The sequence below is a fragment of the Hypanus sabinus genome, chromosome 1 (assembly GCF_030144855.1).
Source record: "Hypanus sabinus isolate sHypSab1 chromosome 1, sHypSab1.hap1, whole genome shotgun sequence".
Lineage (NCBI taxonomy): Eukaryota > Metazoa > Chordata > Chondrichthyes > Myliobatiformes > Dasyatidae > Hypanus > Hypanus sabinus.
The window spans coordinates 207,847,575-207,867,076 of NC_082706.1; the positions used below are offsets into that span (position 1 = coordinate 207,847,575).

Here is a 19,502-nt window from a genome sequence, read left to right on the forward strand (position 1 = left end):
ACAGTCACACAACTTCCTGACTCCTAGGGGTGACTATCTCCCTGAAACTCCTGTCTATTTCTGCCTCTGCCTCCCTAATGATCCGAAGTTCATCCAGTTCCATTTCCCTAACATGGTTTGTCAGGAGCTGCAGCTGGATGCACCTTTTGCAGATGTAGTCATCAGGGACCGCTGTGCTCGCCCTGACTTCACACATACTGCAAACGGAGCATTCGACTGCCCTAACTGCTGCCTCCATTACCTACTCCTAATCTAATTAGATTAATTAGAGGAGCTTACCCGGCCTTACCTCACCTGGAGTGAAGCTCGTACTCAGCCTCTGCTTGCTATTTAAATTCTCCCGCTGCCTCACGGGCCAACTTTCAAGTGTGTTGTTATACCTCTTCTTGTCCTCTCAGTCTAGTAGCTGTGTCCAGTAGGACCCGACCAGCTCGGTCTGTGGTGGTACTACCAAGCCAATCTTGGTGATGGACAATGAAGTCCCCCACCCATTCTGTGCCGTTGCCACCCTCAGTGCCTCCTCCAAGTGCTGCTCAACATGGAGAAGTACTGATTCATCAGCTGATGGAGGACAGTACGTGGTATTCAGCAGGAAGTTTCCTTATCAATGTTTAACCTGGTGCCATGAGACTCCATGGGGTACAGAGTTGCTGTTGAAAGTTGCCAGGGCAACTCCCTCTGTACTGTACATGACAGTGCCATCACTTCTGCTCGGTCTGTCCTTCCAGTGAGACAGTACATACCCAGGAATGGTGATGGTGGAGTCCAGAATGTTAACCGTAAGGTATGATTCTGTTAGTACAACTACGTCAGACTCTTGCTCGACTAGTCTGTGAAAGCTCCCAGCTTTGGCACAAGACCCTAGATGTAAGTAAGGAGGACTTTGCAGCATCGACGGGGCTGGTTTTGCCGCTGTCATCCGGGTTCATTATTATTTTCTTTTTAGTGGCTAGATACAACTGAATGGCTTGCTAGGCCATTTCAGAGGGCATTTAAGACTCAACCACATTGCGGCGGGTCTGGAGTCGCATATCGGCCAGACCAGGTAAGGACAGCAGGATTCCTTTCCTCAAGGACTTCAGTGAACTATCCTGGGCCCAACATATCGATGCAGTTACAAAGAAGGCACAACAGTGGCTACACTTTATTCGGAGTTTGAGGAGATTTGTTTTTTTTTAACCGAAGAATTTCACAAATTTCTACAGGTGTACCATAGAGATACCACAGGTGTACCATAGAGAACATTCTGTGGGCTACATCACCAGCTAGTATTGGGGTTGGGGCTACTGCACAGGATTAAAAAAAGGTGCAGGAAGTTGCGAACTCAGTCAGCTCATCATGGGTACTAGCCTCCCCACCATCCAGGACATCTTCAAACAGCGATGCCTCAAAAAGTTAGCATCCATCATTAAGGACCCCATCACCCTGGACAAGCCCTCTTCTCATTGCCGCCATTGTGGAGGAGGTACAGAATCCTGAAGGCACACTGTCAACAGTTCAGGAATAGCTTCTTCCCCTTTGTCATCAGATTTCTGAATGAACTTTGAACCTACAAGTGCTACCTCACTACTTCTGTTTTGCACTACTTATTTAACATTATAAATATATCGAGCTTCCTCATAATAATAAATTTCATGCTGTTGATATTCAATGGGATTCTGATTCTGACGCCTTCCTCCTTGGGTTGATGCAGCAGGCAGCAACATGCACAAGTCTGGCTCCATCGCCAACAAGCAACTGGCTGATGATGGCCGTTGAGGCCATTGGGTATACTTAAAGCGGAGGTTGATAGTTTCTTGAGAGGGTATCAAAGGTAACAGAGAGAATGCAGGAGAATGTAAACACAAAGTACACTGCAGATGCTGTGGTCAAATCAAGACGTACAAAAAAGCTGGATGAACTCAGCAGGACGGGCAGCGTCCGTTGAAAGAAGCAGTCAACGTTTCGGTGGTTCAGAGGGATAATAAATCCGTTATGATGGAATGGTGGAGCAGATTTGATGGGCTGAATGGCCTGTTACATACCCCATGGGTATCTTGTAACTATCTTCTGACCATGATGTAATTGAGTATCTGGTGAGCATGATGTGATGGTGGGGTGATGTAATTTCCTGCCAGAGAGGAATAAACGGTCAACGTTTTGGGCTGAGACCCTTCAGGGATGGAAAGGAAGGGGGCAGAAGACAGACTATGGAGGAGGGTAAATTCTGGCTTCAGGCCCCTTCTTTTCCAGTACTGATAAAGGATCTCAGTCTGAAATGTTACTGCTTATTTTCCTCCAGGATGCTGCCTGACCTGCTGAATTCTTTCAGCGTTTTGCATATGTTGCTTATGCAAGCAAAGCCAGTAATTTTTTACTATTCCCAGACCGCTTTGACAAAGTGGTGTCTTCCTGAGTGGCTGTCTGTAAAGGCTGTGGGCTTTCTGTCTTATAGGACAGTTCTAAATGAATTGGTTTATACAATAGTTTAAATGAGTAATGTGTTTAATTAATAGAACTGAGTTTAATCTTCCATCTAGAGATTTGAACTCTTAATGGATTAATTAACTGAGATTACATATATTAATAATTCAAAGATAGCCAACTCTTACTTTAAGAAAGAAATCCAAATGTTATACAGTGTTCTTGATTTTCTGTGTTGCAATTGATACAGATTTTTGGTTTTGCTAAAAGCTACTGGGAGTTGAAGAGATCACGGCCCAAACTGAAGAAATTGAAGAAACTACTAATGGAAAACCCATACAATGGACCATCTGGTGAGAACGGAAGAAATTTGGAATATCCAAAGGTATTATGTTCAACGTTTTAAGTTTATTATCAAAATACATGCAGTGCCTATTACGAAGTATTCACCCCGCCTTAGAAGTTTTCATGTTTTATTGTTTTACAATGTTGAATCACTGTGGTTTAATTTGGCTTTTCTGACTGATCAACAGAAAAAGACTCTTTCATGACAAAGTGAAAAAGATCCCTAAAGGATGATCTAAATTAATTACAAATGTTTGCTTTCTGCAAAGATCATTCATTATGGGACTCCCTTGTCCATTTCTTACCCCCTTCACATACATGAGTAAAAAATCTTTAATTACATCTCCGTCTAAATGTGCAATCATAGTAATTTATAATACATAGAACAATCAATGTAACATAGAAATATACGCAAATCAGCGTGAGTTAATCAGTCTGATGGCCTGGTGGAAGAAGCTGTCCTGGAGCCTGTTGGTCTTGGCTTTTATGCTGCGGTACTGTGTCCCGATGGTAGCAGCTGGAATAGGTTGTGGTTGGGGTGACTTGGGTCCCCAATGATCCTATGGGCCCTTTTCTCACACCTGTCTTTGTAAATGTCCTGAATCAAGGGAAGTTCACAACTACAGATGCGCTGGGCTGTCCACACCACTCTCTACAGAATCCTGCGATTAAGGGAGGTAGTTCCCATACCAGGCAGTGATGCAGCCAGACAGGATGGTCTCAGTTGTGCCCCTGTAGAAAGTTCTTAGGATTTGGGGGCCCATACCAAACTTCTTCGACAGTTTGAGGTGAAAGAGGCACTGTTGTGCCTTTTTCACCACACAGCTGGTGTGTACAGACCACGTGAGATCCCCTGATGTGGATGCCGAGGAACTGAAAGCTGTTTACCCTCTCAACACCAGATCCATTGATGTCAATGTCCATTCCTCCTGTAATCCACAACCAGCTCCTTTGTTTTTGCGACATTGAGGGAGAGGTGGTTTTCCTGACACCACTGTGTCAAAGAGATGACTTCTTTCCTATAGGCCACCTCATTATTGTTTGAGATAAGACAAATTTAATTAGCAGATTGGAGCTGTGGGTGGTGACAGTCATGGGTATACAGGGAGTACAGGGGACTTAGTACACAGCCCTGAGTTGCTCCTGCATTGAGAGTCAGAGGGGTGGGAGTGAGGGATCCCACTTTTACCACCTGCCAGCAATCTGACAGGAAGTCCAGGATCCAGTTGCACAAGGCAGGGTCAAGGCCGAGGTCTCTGAGCTTCCTTTTGAGCCTGGATGGAATTAGGTGTTGAGTACTGTTATGTGAGAAGCCAAGCAGAGTTGCAGAACAGATGCTGCTAATAAGAGAGAGCCATTCAAAATGCTAATGAGAGTGATAACAAGAGAGAGATAATGAGAGAGAGAGAGAGAGAGAAACACACACACACACACACACACACACACACACATAATTCAGTATTTTGGCATCTGCACTGATACTGCCATGGACATTTGCTTTGAACATGAACTGCTTGTTAACACCTGCTGAGACAACAGGAAGTGGTGAAGTTGATACCCCATGGGGGGGGGGATAAAATAGCGGGTTTGCTAAGATACAGGCAGACACGCCACGAGACCCTTAGAGAGCATTGTGCCCCCACAAGTTGGTGGAACTTTGGAGGACCGATTCGCAGGACTCGGCCAGAGGCTCACAGGGTGTAAAGGTCTGACCAGTGGGGACCTGTTGTGTGTCCACCCTTGGCTGGGTGACGGGTTCACCATGGAAGAACGGTTGCATCTGGAACGGAGGGGTCACATTCGGTGACCACAGCGGGACAAGAAGAGAACGGAAGGTTTGCCTGAAATTTCAGCTGTATCTCTCACTCTCTCTCCAACGGTACCACAACAACTACCTCAAACTACACTAAACTGAACTGCTTCACTTGAAGACTGATCATTTACCCCTAGACTTTGACAGAGCTTGGCTGATTCCTATTCCCATATTTTTGTGTCTATGTGTATATTATCAGTTACATTTCTATCCTTGCATTTAGTGTACTGTATTACTTAATTTACTAATAAACTTTATTAGTTTCTAGTAATTACAGACTGTAATGAGTGTTCCATTTCTGCTGGTTTGACAACCCAGTTACTGGCTACTTAACAGTATTGAACTGTAGTCCAAGAACAGCATTCTCACACAAACATCCTTCTTCTCCAGATGTGTAAGGACGGTATGTAAAGCAGTGGCTATTGCGTCATCTGTTGATTGGTTGTGTCGGTAGGCAAATTGTTTGGGGTCCAGTTTGGGTGGTAGCAAGCTGCAGATGTAATCCTTGACCAGCCTCTCAAAGCATTTGCTTATTATTGAGATGAGTGCGACAGGACGCCAGTCGTTCAGGCCTGTTACCTTGGTCTTTTTTGGTACAGGGACAATGGTGGATAGTTTGAAGCAGGAGGGCACTTTACACTGGGAGAGGGAGAGATTAAAAATGTCTGTAAACACACTTGCCAGTTGTGCTGCACACATCCTTACAACCCCACTGATCTCCCTCCTGGCACTTATCCTTGCAAGCAGAACAAGTGCCTCTACATCTCCTTCACTACCATTCAGGGCCATAAACAGTTCATACAGGTGAGGCAACGCTTCACCTGTGAGTCTTTTGGGGTCATTTACTGTGTCTGGTGCTCCCGGTGTGGCCTCTAGTATATCGGTGAGACCTGACATAGATTGGGAGACCGCTTCGCCAAGCATCTACCAGGAGAGGTGGGATCTCCCAGTGACCACCCATTTTAATTCCACTTCCCATTCCCATTCTGATATTTCTATTCATGGACTCCTCCACTGTCGTGATGAGGCCACACTCAGGTTGGAGATACAACACATATTCTGTCTGGGCAACCTCCAACCTGATGAAAGAATCATTGAATTTTTGAATTTCTGGTAATGCCCCCTGCCCCTCTCTGGTGCTCCTCCCCTCCTTTTTCTTTCTTCCGTGGCCTTCTGTCTCTTTCACCAATCAACTTCCCAGCTCTTTACGTTATCCTTCGCTCTTCAGGTTTCAACTATCACCTTGTGTTTCCCCCCCACCTTTTAAAATCTATTCCTCAGCTTTTTTTCTCCAGACCTGCCGAAGGATCTCTGCCTAAAACATCGACTGTACTCTTCCATAAATGCTGCCTGACCTGCTGAGTTCCTCCAGCATTTTGTGTGTGTTAATTGATAAAACTCAAAATAATTGATTGCATTAGTATTCACACCCTTCAGGCCACTATTTAGTTGATTTACCTTTGGTAGTAATTACAGCCTTGAGTCTGTGTGGATAGGTCTCTATCAGCTTTGCACATCTGGACACTGCAATTTTCCCCCATTCTCATTTACAACACTGCTCAAGCTCTGGCAGATTGCATGGGAATTGTGAGTGAACAGCCCTTTTCAAGTCACAAATTCTCAATTGGATTGAGGTCTGGACTCCGACTTGGCCACTCCAGCACATTAACGATGTTGTTTTTAAGCCATTCCTGTGTAGTATTGGCTTTATGCTTGGGGTCATTGTCCTGCTGGAAAACAAATCTTCCCACAGTTCTCTTGCAAACTGCATCAGGTTTCCCTCCCAATTTCCTAGTATTTTGCTGCATTAATTTTACCCTCTACCCTCATAAGTCTTCCAGAGTCTGCTGCGGTGAAGTATCACCACAACACGATGTAGGCATCAACATTCTTCACGGTAGGGATGGTGTGTTTTTGATGGTATGTGATGTTTGACTTATGTTAAACATAGTGTTTATCTGATGGCCAAGATGCTCAATTTTAGTATGATCAGACCATAGAAATTTCTTCCAGCTGGCGTCAGAATCTCCCACATGCCTTCTGGGAAACTCTTAGCCAAGATTTCAACTGAAACTTTTCAGCAGTGGCTTTCTCTTTGCCACTCTCCCATAAAGCTACAATTGGTGAAGCACCTGGTCACCTGTTGTTTGCGCATTATCTTACATCTTAACCACTGAAGCTCGTTGTCATTGGTCTCTTGGTGTCCTCCCTCACTAGTCTCCTCTTTGCATGGTCGTTCAGTTTTTGAGGATGGCCTACTCTCTGCAGTTTTACAGCTGTGTCATATTCTTTCCATTCTTGAAGATTGAATTAACTGTACTCTAAGGGATACTTAGTGTCATTGAAATTTTCATCTCCTGACTTGTGCTTTTCAATAACCTTTTCACGGAGTTCTTATGTCCTCATGGTGTAGTTTTTGCCAAGACACTTGATTCATCAGCAGTGGAACCTTCCAGGTACGGGTGTAGTTCTACTACCATCGATTGAAACACCTTGTCTGCATACAGGTCTCCACAAACAGATCTCTTTTTATCTAATTATGTAACTTCTAAAACTAATTGCCTGCATCAGTGATGAATTGATGTGTCATATTAAAGGGGGTGAATACTTAAGCAATCAATTTTTTGGGTTTTATATTTGTAATTAATTTAGATCACTTTGTAGAAATCTGTTTTCACTTTGGTACAAAAGAGTTTTTCTGTTCCAAAAAAACCAAATTAATTCCATGTGATTCAATGTTATAAAACAGGATAACTTCCTGTGGGGGGTGGGGGAAGGTGGTGAATATATTTTATAGACGCTGTACATGTCACGATATACAACCTTGAGGTTCATTTTCTTATTGACATACTCAATATAACCCTAATAGAATCAATGAAAGACCACATTCAATAGGGTGGACAACCAGTGCACAGAAGACAACCAACTGCAAATACGAAAGGAAAAAAAAGTGATAAATATCAAAAGCATAAGATGAAGAGTCCTTGTAAGTGAGTCCCTAGATTGTGTGTAGTTGTTGTTAAGTATATCAGTTCTTTAAAATATGTAATATATTTGACATCTAAATTTCTGAACTTTATCTGTTCATGTCTCTGTTATTGAGGTCAGATGTGGTGGCCCTCAACAGCCTGGTTTGAGATTGGCTGTCTGTACATCTGGCCTCTCCAGGCGGAAGAGGGTAGGAGAGGGGCAAAACTGCTGAGCCATCGATTCTCCTTAAGTCAAGTGTGCAAAGGCCACAAAACATGAACTTTCATCGACCCAGAGAATTTAATAATTTTTTTCTGTTTTGTTATAAAATTAGAACTCTAAAAAGTGCAATAATACTGGAAGGTCTCAAGCAATATTTCCAGCTACTTCCCACCCTCAGTGTTTTTTCTCTAAGATCAAAGCCATCATTATTTTAGTCATGATCAGCTCTATCAATGTAACTTTGCACAGCCACTGACTAGAACATGGAATACAGCAGCACAGTACACAATTTAACCTACTCTAACATCAGTCTAACCTTTCCTTCTTATATAGTTCTCCATTTTTTAAATCATCCATGTGTCTGTTAATGAGTCGCTTCAATGTTCCTAACGTATCTGCCTCTACCATCAGCCTGATAGGATGTTCCACCCATCCACCACTCTGTGTTTTTTAAAAAAACCTGCCTCTGACATCCCCCCCTCTATTTTCCTCCCATCAAAAAATCCTGCCGCCTGCTGTTGCCAATTAACTGGACTCTGAAAACTCGCACTGGCCACTGTCACCACACTGTTCTGAATTCCAAGCAGAGAAAAGCATTTTTATTCAGAACTGATTAGTGGTTACGGATATTGACCATTTGGTAAACTGGGTATGTTTGAATTTTCTTACTTGCAAGATCAACTGCTGTTCACAATAGCGGTGTTATAAGTCAATCTGCAAACTGACAATCGATGACCTTTGAAGTTAGTAAAGCAATTTGTGTGTTTGTATCCTGTCGTTACATTCTTATCTTGTCTCCAGTAAGTGTAATCTGCTGTGTAAAGGTAGTTGTGCCCTTCTTGCCTGGGCTGTCTGCACTCTAGAGCAACACACACAAATGGTGGAGGAGTTCACCAGGTCAGGCAGCATCTATGGAAATGAATAAACAACCGATGTTTTTGGTCAAGACTCTTCATTAGGTCTGGATCCACAAAGCAATGTCCCCCTTGGATCCCATGCCTCCTTACTTTCTCAATAAGCCTTGCATTTGGGTACCTTATCAAATGCCTTGCTGAAATCCATATACACTATATCTACTGCTCTTCCTTCATCAATGTGTTTAGTCACATCCTCAAAAACTCAATCAGGCTCATAAGGCAGGACCTGCCCTTGACAAAGCCATGCTGACTATTCCTGATCATATTATCCTCCTCCAAATGTTCATAAATCCTGCCCCTCAGGATCTTTTCCATCAGCTTACCTCCCACTGAAGTAAGACTCACTGTCTGACACCTGACTAGATTCATTTCCCAATACTAGATCAAATACAGCCTTTTCTCTTGTAGGCTTATCTACATATTATTTATAGAAACCTTCCTGAACACACCTAACAAACTCCACCCCATCTAAACCCATTGCTCTAGGGCAGGGGTCAGCAACGTTTACCACTGAAAGAGCCAATATGGACCCATTTCCCACAGAAAAGAAAACACTGGGAGCCACAAAACCCGTTTGACATTTAAAATGAAATAACACTGCATACAACGGTTTTTTTTGCCTTTATGCTATGTATAAACAAACTATAATGTGTTGCATTTTTGAAATTGATGAACTCCTACAGAGAAAACGAAATTACATTTCTGCATGCAACAAAAACATTTTGAACTCCGAAAAAAAGACGTTGGGTTGAAGGTTACTCCATAGTTAGCCTACCTTGGATCGAAAAATTAAAAGAAAGCGCACACTGGCAGGTGTCAGGCATTGGCAGTGGTGATGTATATTAATAGCGATAAAAAACACGTTGTAGCGGTGTAAAGACACTGCAGTCAAAGGTAACTTTATTCGAACTAAACAGCCTTCCTTGATTTAAAGCCTCCCTCAACCCGTCCCCGTGGGCGCGGATGCTCCAAAAGACACGTACTCACAAACCCCCGTAGGCTATCTCCCTTAGTCGGAATGGTGGCTAATTGTGAGCCGGTTCGGATGTGCCAGGAAATGGGGTCTCCACAACGTTTTTCGATTGTACAAGATCACCATAATCTTCAAATTTCGAATTACATTTCAAAAACTAACAAACTAAGGGGAGCCGCAGCACAGAGATCAAAGAGCCGCATGCGGCTCCGGAGCCGTGGGTTGCCGACCCTTGCTCTAGGGAGATGCCAATCAATATTTTGGGAAATTAAAATCTCCCACCACGACAACCCTGTTATTATTACACCTTTCCAGAATCTGTCTCCCTATCTACTCCTCAATGTCCCTGTTATGATTGGGTGGTCTATAAAAAATCACCCAGTAGAGTTATTGATCCCTTCCTGTTCCTAACTTCCACCCATAGAGACTCAGTAGACAATCCCTCCGTGACTTCCTCCTTTTCTGCAGCAGTGACACTACCTCTGATCAACAGTGCCACGCACCTATCTCTTGCCTCCCACCCTGTCCTTTCTGAAACATGTAAAGCCTGGTACTCATAACCCTGAGCCATCCAAGTCTCTGTAATGGCCACAACATCATAGCTCCAAGTACTGATTCACACTTTAAGCTCATCCACTTTGTTCATAATGCTCCTTGCATTAAAATAGACTCATCTCAAACCATTGGTCTGAGCGCATCCCTTCTCTATCACCTGCTTATCCTCCCTCTTGCACTGTCTCCAAGCTTTCTCTATTTGTGAGCCAACTGCCTCTTCCTCCATCTTCAGTTCTGTTTCCACCCTCAGCAATTCTAGTTTAAACTCTCCCCAATAGCCTTAGCAAACCTCTACGCCAGGATATTGGTCCCCCTGGGATTCAAGTGCAACTCGTCCTTTTTGTACAGGTCACACCTGTCCCAGAAGAGGTCCCAATGATCCAGAAATCTGAATCCCTGCCACCTGCTCCAATCCCTCAGCCACACATTTATCCTCCACCTCACTCTATTACTACACTCACTGTCACGTGGCACAGGCAATAATCCCGAGATTACTACCTTTTGAGGTCCTGCTTTTCAACTTCCTTCCTAACTCCCTGTAGTCTGTTTTCAGGACCTCCTCCCTTTTCCTACCTATGTCATTGGTACCAGTATGTACCACGACCTAGCTATTCTCCTTCCCACTATTGTGAACGCGATCAGAAATGTCCCGGACCCTGGCACCTGGGAGGCAAACTACCATCCGTGTTTCTTTTCTGCATCCACAGAATTGCCTGTCTGAACCCCCCTAACTATGGAGTCCCCTATCACTACTGGCATCCTTTCCCTACCCTTCTGAGCCACAGGGCCAGACTCTGTACCAGAGGCACGGCCATTATTGCTTCCCCCAGTTAGGTCGTTCCACCCAACAGTACTCAAATAAGAGTACTTATCGTTAAGGGGGACAGACACGGGTACTCTCTAGCATCTGACTCCTGCCCTTCCCTCTCCTGACTGTAACCCACTTATCTGTCTCCTGAGGTCCCGGTGTGACTACTTGCCTATAGCTCCTTTCTATCACCTCCTCACTCCCTGACCTGACGAAGGTCATCGAGTTGCATCTCCAGTTCCATAACGCGGTCCTTAAGGAGCTGCAGTTTGTCACACCTGGTGCAGATATGGCTGTCCGGGAGGCTGGGTGTCTCCAGGACTTCCCACATCTGACACTGAGCACAGAACACTGGCCTCACACACATGGGTTTGTATTCTACACAGGGAATGTACCTCACCTCGACCCATTATTGCCTAAGCTCCATTGAGCCAAAGCCTTTCTACTCTGTCTCCCTCTACAGTCACACATAGTGCGAGGGACATGTAGCACATATAAGATAGCAAGCAAGCTATGTTATCAGTAATTTATAGTCTCACAAAAAAAATAGTTCAAGTCCCCAAGTCCAGGAATGTTGCAGTAGTGTGCCGTCGTACACAATACAGCTTGTCTTCTGCCAAGCGACCTCTGGGGGGGCAGCACAGACTCCAGCTTGGATGGTGCACCACAATGCCCCCAGCATTCCGATGGATCACACTGATTCTGATGCCTCTCTCCTGGGCAACTCTAAACAAGCGATACCATAGTTGGAGGTCCAGTCCTTGATACAACTGAGGCCACGCAGCTTCCTCCCCATCTGCCAGTGATTCGGACTTCCACGTTAACAATGTCCAACAGGTTCTTGCGATCATAAGAAAAGTAACTAAGACAATCACTGCACATGGCCTTCATGACACCTGTCTGATGCAGACAGCAGCACAATTTGCGCCAAGTCCAGCTCCTTCAGTTTCTTAACCGAGCTACTTAACTGATGTGGTAGACCCACAGTATTTTAAGTTATTAATGTCCAATAGAGTCTTGTGATCATAAAAAATCTGTTTAAAAAAGGACAATACCACCTTTAGTTGACCCAATAGAAGATACTACAATCAAATATACAGCTTTCTGATTCATCAAAGAGCCGCAGTGTGGATTGTCCCAATTTTGTCATAGGTGGCATGGCTTGTACCATGCAGTGCTAAGCAGTGTCATTACCTAACATCTCCAACACTGGGGTCATATTAATCCTTTCATGAAGGACACACACTCATTTCAGAATTCCTTTTTTAAAACCACACATTTAACATGCTCCCGCAAGACCTGACTAGGCCCAAAACAACTTTTTAATGAGCTCTCATGTGATTCAACCTGGTGTGGGTATCCTTTTTAATGCGCTTCCACAAGATCTGACCCAGTCCAGGGCAATGTCTTTAACGTGCTCCTGTGGTATCGGACCCTGCCCAAGGCAACTTCTTTTTAATATGCTCCAAAGATTCAACTCAGTCCAGGTCAACCTCTCTCTTCAACATGCTCCCATGAGATCTGACTTCATTCTCGTTTCCCCCTCTCACCTTCTCTCTTTACCTACCCATCATCTCCCTCTGGTGTTCCTCTGCCTTCCCCCTTTTCCATGGTCTTCTATCCCTCTCCTATCGGATTCCATCTCCTCCAGTCATTTATCTCTTTCACCAATCAATTTTCCAGCTCTTTACTTCACCCCCCCTCCCAGTTTCACCTATCATCTGCAACTGTATACATCTTCCTCCCCTCTCCCCATCTGCTTACCCTCACTTCTCCGCTTTCTTTTCCGTCCTGAAGAAAGGTCTTAGCCCAAAGTGTCTCCGGTTTACTCTTTCCCATAGATGCTGCCTGGCTTGCTGAGTTCCTCCAGCATTTTGCATGTGTTATCTAGGATTTTGGACTGATCAACTACTGGGACTCAATTCCTTTCTCTTGTATAACAAAGTCAAGGGTTCAAAATAAATTTATTATCAAATATACAATCCTGAGATTCAGTTTCTTGTGGGCATTCACAGTAATTCCAAAAAAGATAATAGAATCAATGAAAGGCAGCAACCAACAGGACAAACAGCCAAATGTACAAAAGGCATCAAATAGTGCAAATACAAAAGATAATAATAAATAAGTAAACAGTAAAATTGAGACCATTAAATGTCTTTGAAAGTGAGTCCATTAGGTTGTGGGAACAGTTCAGTGATGGGACTTTGAAGGGTTAACCATCTCGGTGGAATCTCCAACTGTTGTCACCGATTAACTGGATTCTGACAATTTGCACTCATTCCTCAATCATACCTTATTTTACTTGTGCACAAGAACAGCATGGCCCCTGAACCATTTCTAAAGTCTTAACAGAGAAATGCAATTTTTATACAGACTTGGCTAGCAATTATGGGTATTGATCATTTGGTAAATTGGGTATGTTTGAATTTGTTACTTGCAAGATCAATTGCCATTCACAATAGAGGTGATAAAAGTCAATAGAAACTACAAGTTGCCAACTGATGATACTTTGAAGTTAGTAAAGCAGTTGTTCCTGAGTTGGTGTGTGTATTTTGCATTCTTCTGTTACATTCTTTATCTTGGCTCCAGTAAGTGTAAGATGCTATTCAAGGGAAGCTATGCTCTTCAAAGGCCTGGGCTGTCTGCACTCTTTCTGCAACAGAGCATAGGAGCAGACCCTTTGGCCCACAGTGTTTTGCCAAACTGGTTAAATTAGTAATCAAAATGGCTAACTAAACTAATCTCCTCTGCCTATATAATGATTGTATCCTTTCATTTTCCTTACATTCATGTGGATGTGTCTTTAAAAATCCCTAATGCATCTGCCTCTACCATCACCCCCAAGTGGAGCATTCCAAGCACCCACCACTGTGTGTGTGTCAAAAAAAAGCACCTGCCCCCTCACATTGCCTATGGAGCTATCCCCTCTCCCTTCAATTCATGCTGTCTGGTATTAGACATTTCAATCCTGGGAAAAGGATACCATTTGTATACTCAGCTGATGCATCTCATAATGTTTTCAACCTCCATCAGATCTCCCCTCAGATCTGGACATTAAGTTCACCCTTATCTTCCTGCAACTTCCACACCCCCTTGTAGGAGCCATTTTTGCCCTGGGGAAAGGACTGGTGGTCTATTCTATCTATGCCTCTTGTACTCCTGTATGTACTGGAGAATAAAAGTAATCTGTAGGTTGATTTTTGGATTATATCAGCACTGCTCAATTTATTTAGAGATACTGCATGGAACAAGCCCTTCAGGCCACACCGCCCAGGAGCCCCCATTTAACTTTAGCCATTGTAAGTTGTCCTGTGACTAATTAACGGATAGGCCTTTGGACTGTGGGAGGAAATTGGGGGACATGGACAAAACCCACACATTCCACCGGGAGGACTTAACAGACAATGTTATCCTGCCCAAAATTAAATGAATCTAAAATATGGAATACCAGTATTTTGATTGGTATTACTGATTCTTTGTCTTGCAGTATACAACAGCGGAGTTACTTGAAAGAATTCAAGCTAGTGAGCAGGAGCTAATGCAGCAATTGCAGCTGTTACGTGCATGCAGGATTGAGGGTGAGTTGGAAGAATAGGAACTTGATGCACTGTAGTGAACTTTTTACCAAAGTGGCCATTTTCTAGCTTCTCTGCCGTAATTCTGACTTAAAAGTACAGTTCTCCATGAGTGGTGGGTTCTCGTTCTCAGACTTCCCCTGCGGCCTGATGTTTCATTATGTGCACCTTCGGGGTGGGGTCTTGTGGTTGACCTGGGTCCTCGCCAATGTCAGGCCAGCAGGCAGTGGCCCCTGCACTCGATCTCTCTCTCTCTCGCTCTCTCTCATATGTTGGGATGGAGAGCTGTTTTTGATGGCCTCCGGATCATCGTCTCTTTGGAGACTTTGTGATTGCTTGCGTGGAAGGGGTTTGATGCGAGTGGGGGAGGGTTGATGTTTTTGCTGCTGCTTTTGTGAGAGGGAGGGGTGGTTTTGGGGTTCTCATGTTTTCTGTCTTTCATCCTTTGGGGATGTTTTTTTTCTGTTTTGTGGGTGTCGCCAAAAAGTAAGAATTTCAAGTTGTATACTATTATTCTCTGATATTAACTTGGATTGTTGAACTGTAAGATATGATTTGAATTATTTATATTACTTCTGTGACTCTTCAGTCCTGTTTCAAAAGGACAGTAAATGAGTTGGAGAAGACCAACTTCTGTCTCCAAATTGTCTCTTTCAAAATAAGATGCCAACTTCTCTGTAACGCACACAAAATGCTGGAGGAACTCAGCAGGCCAGGCAGCATCTATAGAAAAGAGTACAGTTGGGGTTTCGGGCTGAGACCCTTCAGCAGGACTGGAAAAGAAAGATGAGGAGTCATAGAAGTGGGAAGGGAGGGGAGGAAGAAACACCAGAGGATAGGTGAAACTGGAGGGCTCTCCAGGGTGGTAAAGAGTTGAAAAGTTGGTTGGTGAAAGAGATACAGGGCTGGAGAAGGGGGAATCTAACAGGAGAGAACAGAAGGCCATGGAAGGAAGAGGAAGTGGGAGGAGCACCAGAGGGAGGTGAGAGAAGGAAAAAGGGATGGTGAAGGGTGGTGGGGGGCCATTACCAGTAGTTCAAGAAATCAAATGTTCATGCCATCAGGTTGGAGGCTACTCAGATGGAATATAAAGTGTTGTTCCTCCAACCTGAGTGTGGCCTCATCGTGACTGTAGAGGAGGCTATTTATGGACATGTTGGAATGGGAATGGAAGTGTAATTAAAAATGGTGGCCACTGGGAGGTCCCACTTTTTCTGGTGGAAACCTTTCGATGTGTCTGGAGCAAGGTAAATGTCTCAGATTCCCGAGGGGTTTATCCTGTAGTGGGCATATATTCTGTATTTTCAGCATCCGCACGATCTCTTATGTTTAACATTATACTGACTATGATTGCAAGTAGCGTTTTTGATTGATATCTTACATTTCCTGCTAACTTAGTGGAAGCTCATTTTCTTAGGTGTAATGGTCCTTTATTGGTCCATTTATCTAATCCTGAAGCTCCCTTCAGCCTCCTCAGAATGTAGAGGCATTGAAGCGCTTTCTTGATGCATTCTGGGACCATGTATCTGGACTGGACTTGCATCTGAGGAATGCTTACTCAGGAAATGTAGGATTTACCTGCAAATGAGTTACAGGCTTTTTAATGGGACTGATTCGGATACCAAACCAGGTAGCAAAACACTTCTGAGAAAAATACATCTCTGAGATCAAATGATGTTAAACCAGACTTTGCAATCATGTTATGGTACTTCACCCAGTGATACTATATGTTCATTGATGAGTGTTAAAGCAGACAGAAGTGTTAATCTTCAGTTCTGTAATCACAGTGTGTGATATTTAACAAGAATTCTTTCAGGTAAATTGCACTCAATGCATAAACAAATCCCCAGTGTTCTTCCACTGAAACTGGGTAATCTGAGTGCACTGTTGAAGAGGGTAGTTCATGAACCAGCTATTGACTTATTGACCAGAATTAAAATCATATTAAAATTGGATATATTAAAAAAAGTCAGATTGCAAGGTAGTGAAGTTACTCTGTATTAACTACTTGAGCTTTGCTAAAAGTGATACGAGTACTTTTGTGCATGTTCATCTATCTGTTGTTTGTAGCATTTTCTACTTAATTGGTGAAATAAGTTTTGTCTGAGAAATTGCCAGCAGATGGAAACCAGTAACTTGGGCTCTATGGGATGTTTTTTCACGTTTTTATTAAGTTAAGATTTAAATGACAAATCCATAAACAAAATAGCAAGATTAAGACTCTTTTTGTGAGGTGTCTTGTACATCATTGTCCTTTTTTCAAATTAGGGTACTGGAGAATTCTGGAGCTTGATTATGAAATTAAGCTTCTGAATCACGTGACTCAGTTGGTCGATTCGGAATCTTGGTCCTTCTCAAAGATTCCTCTCAGTATTTGCCTTCAAGAACTGGAACTTCTTGAACCAAGGTGAGCGATAAGAACTCCATGCAAACAAACTTTTGGGGATTCTTTCCTGTGTTTTGGAATGATTTATCTTCTGTTTATGTCTGTTTCTGAATTTGAAGGCTGTCATTCAATTCATTCTGTGAATTTTTAATTTTATTTTTTTCAACATAGTGAAAAATAATTTATTAGTCCATAGTTTTATGTAAGTTAGACTTGTTAATATTTAATTGTTGGTCAGTAAGTGTATGCATTTTGTATCTGTTCTGGTAAAAGAAAAATAACATTAAGGATCTCTTGACAGTCAAATACAGATAATCATTCTTTTCCAGCATGCTGTAGTTCAGAGGGTATCATTTAAAGTGTGATTTAATTTCTATAAATGGGACCGTACTACCAAACATATCATTACTTCTGTCTTCCACTCTCCGCAACTCCCTTGTCCATTCCTCCCTCCTTGCTACCTCCCTCTTGCTACTGATCCCTGCTAGCAAAAGAAGTGCTATACCTGCCCATTCACCTCCTCCCTTACCTCCATTAATTACTGGGTCACCTGCACTGTAAAGTGTTGTGCTAACACTTTGCTGTGACGCCTTATTGTCTGACCTGCTTACTAATTCATTAATTCATTTAAAAAAAAGAAATCTGAATTGCAAACTGTAGTTTGCAATGAGTGGCGACACTTGTGGGCTGCTGCTAGCAGGACTTCCTTAGGTGCAGATGATACCTTTCACTGTATGTGATAAATAAATCTGAATCTGAATCCTGATTTTCTTCCTAATTTAACTGGAAGCTATTTTAAAGATAAAACCTTTCCATCCTTTTCCCATTCTTTTAAAAAAAAATATTTTCCAAGGATTGATTGACCATTTAAGGGTTTTTCGGGTTAAGCTACACCACAGCCATTTTATATTTACTGTTATAAACTGTCTGGTTATCCTGTTCCTCCAACAGGGAAATGATAGAACATTGTCTGAATTGTTATGGCAAACCATACACAAATGAAGGTAAGGCATTGCTTTCTTTGGTCCTTTCTACAAAAATAAGTAGAAAATAATCTTTAAAAAGGGAAGGGTCTCAGCTGAAATGTCTAATGTTTATTCATTTCCATAGATGCTCCCTGACCTGAATTCCTCCAGCATTTTGTGTGTGTGTGTAACTTCAGAAAATCATATGTTAAAAAACAACATTGAAATTTGTGTTTGTCTATAGCTGGTCCTATGGGTGGATGTGAGGGAGGAATGGGGCTTCTTTTTCTGTTGTTGTTGTGTTGCTGTGCTGAGCGTTGTGGAAATGCTGTGTTGGCGTCAGAATGAGTGGTGACACTTGTGGGCTGCTGCTAGCAGGACTTCCTTAGGTGCAGATGATGCCTTTCACTGTATGTGATAAATAAATCTGAATCTGAATCCTGATTTTCTTCCTATAATTCTCTAAGCAACGTGAAAATATCAATACTTTGTTTGATCGCTGGGAGCATAATGTTAGACTGTTGCTCTGCCTTGTCAGTTGAAACTGTTACATGACCAGTGAACATGAAGTGATTAGTTCTTTTATTTTTATTTCCAAGGGTTGCTGACTGTTGTTCTGCAAGGAAGTTGCTAACTTAGTACAGGCCAATTATTAGGTGGCACTATTCTTACATGGGTACCTCACTCCTATATCCCTTGCTTTCTTTCTTTCTCAATCTTTTTTATTAAGTTTCGAATAGATAAGCGTAACAATGATAATGATACAAAGAGATGGGGATTACATTAATAACGGTTAATGTATACAGAAACGGACTCTGAGAAATGTGTGATCTAAGCCTCCCAATCTCTTAATAACTGAACTTGAAAAAGATTCAAAAAAATTTTATACAGGAGAAAAAAGTCCCCCTAAACTAAAAAAAAACAAAATAAAAACAGAACCAAACAAAAGCTGGGCTGCCATGTTTCATCGGTTAAAATCATTATTTGTCATTAACTCTGCTTCTCTACACACGAACAAAAAGTTATTGAGAAGGATTCGGAAAAGGTCAGCTTACATCATATGAAAATGTTGAATAAATGGTCTCCAAGTTTCTTCAAATTTAACTGAAGGGTCGATAGTGCTACTCCTAATTTTTTCTAAGTTTAAACATTATAGTTTGGGAAAACCATTGAAATGTAGTAGGGGGAATTATAATCTTTCCATTTAAATAAAATGGATCTTCTGGCTACTAATGTAACAAATGCAATCAAATGGCAAGCTGAAGGGGATAATTGACTAGAGTCCATCATTGGTAATCAGAAAATTGCAGTAATAGGATGAGGTTGTAAATCAATACGCAAAACTACTGTAATACTATCAAAAATGTCTTTCTGATATTTTTCCAAAAGAGGGCAAGACCAGGACATATGTGTCAATGAAGCTACCTCAGAATTACATCAGTCACAGACAGGATTTATATGGCAATAAAAACGAGCTAACTTATCCTTAGACATGTGGGCCCTATGAATCACCCTAATTGTATCAAAGCGTGTCTCGCACACCTCTTTTCCTTTAACTCCATCCTTATAT

At 42.5% G+C, this 19,502-nt stretch overlaps 1 protein-coding gene across 2 annotated transcripts in view; it reads left to right on the forward strand.

Moving 5' to 3' along the window:
• The window catches only part of dscc1 (DNA replication and sister chromatid cohesion 1), an 83,678-nt gene that overhangs the window by 37,352 nt on the left and 26,824 nt on the right, over positions 1-19,502 (forward strand). For both annotated transcript variants that reach the window (XM_059957621.1, XM_059957702.1), the window contains exons 3-6: positions 2,654-2,788; positions 14,494-14,584; positions 16,850-16,988; positions 17,919-17,971. In XM_059957621.1, the coding sequence (XP_059813604.1) occupies positions 2,654-2,788; positions 14,494-14,584; positions 16,850-16,988; positions 17,919-17,971 (418 nt within the window). The remainder of the gene's footprint in view (positions 1-2,653; positions 2,789-14,493; positions 14,585-16,849; positions 16,989-17,918; positions 17,972-19,502) is intronic.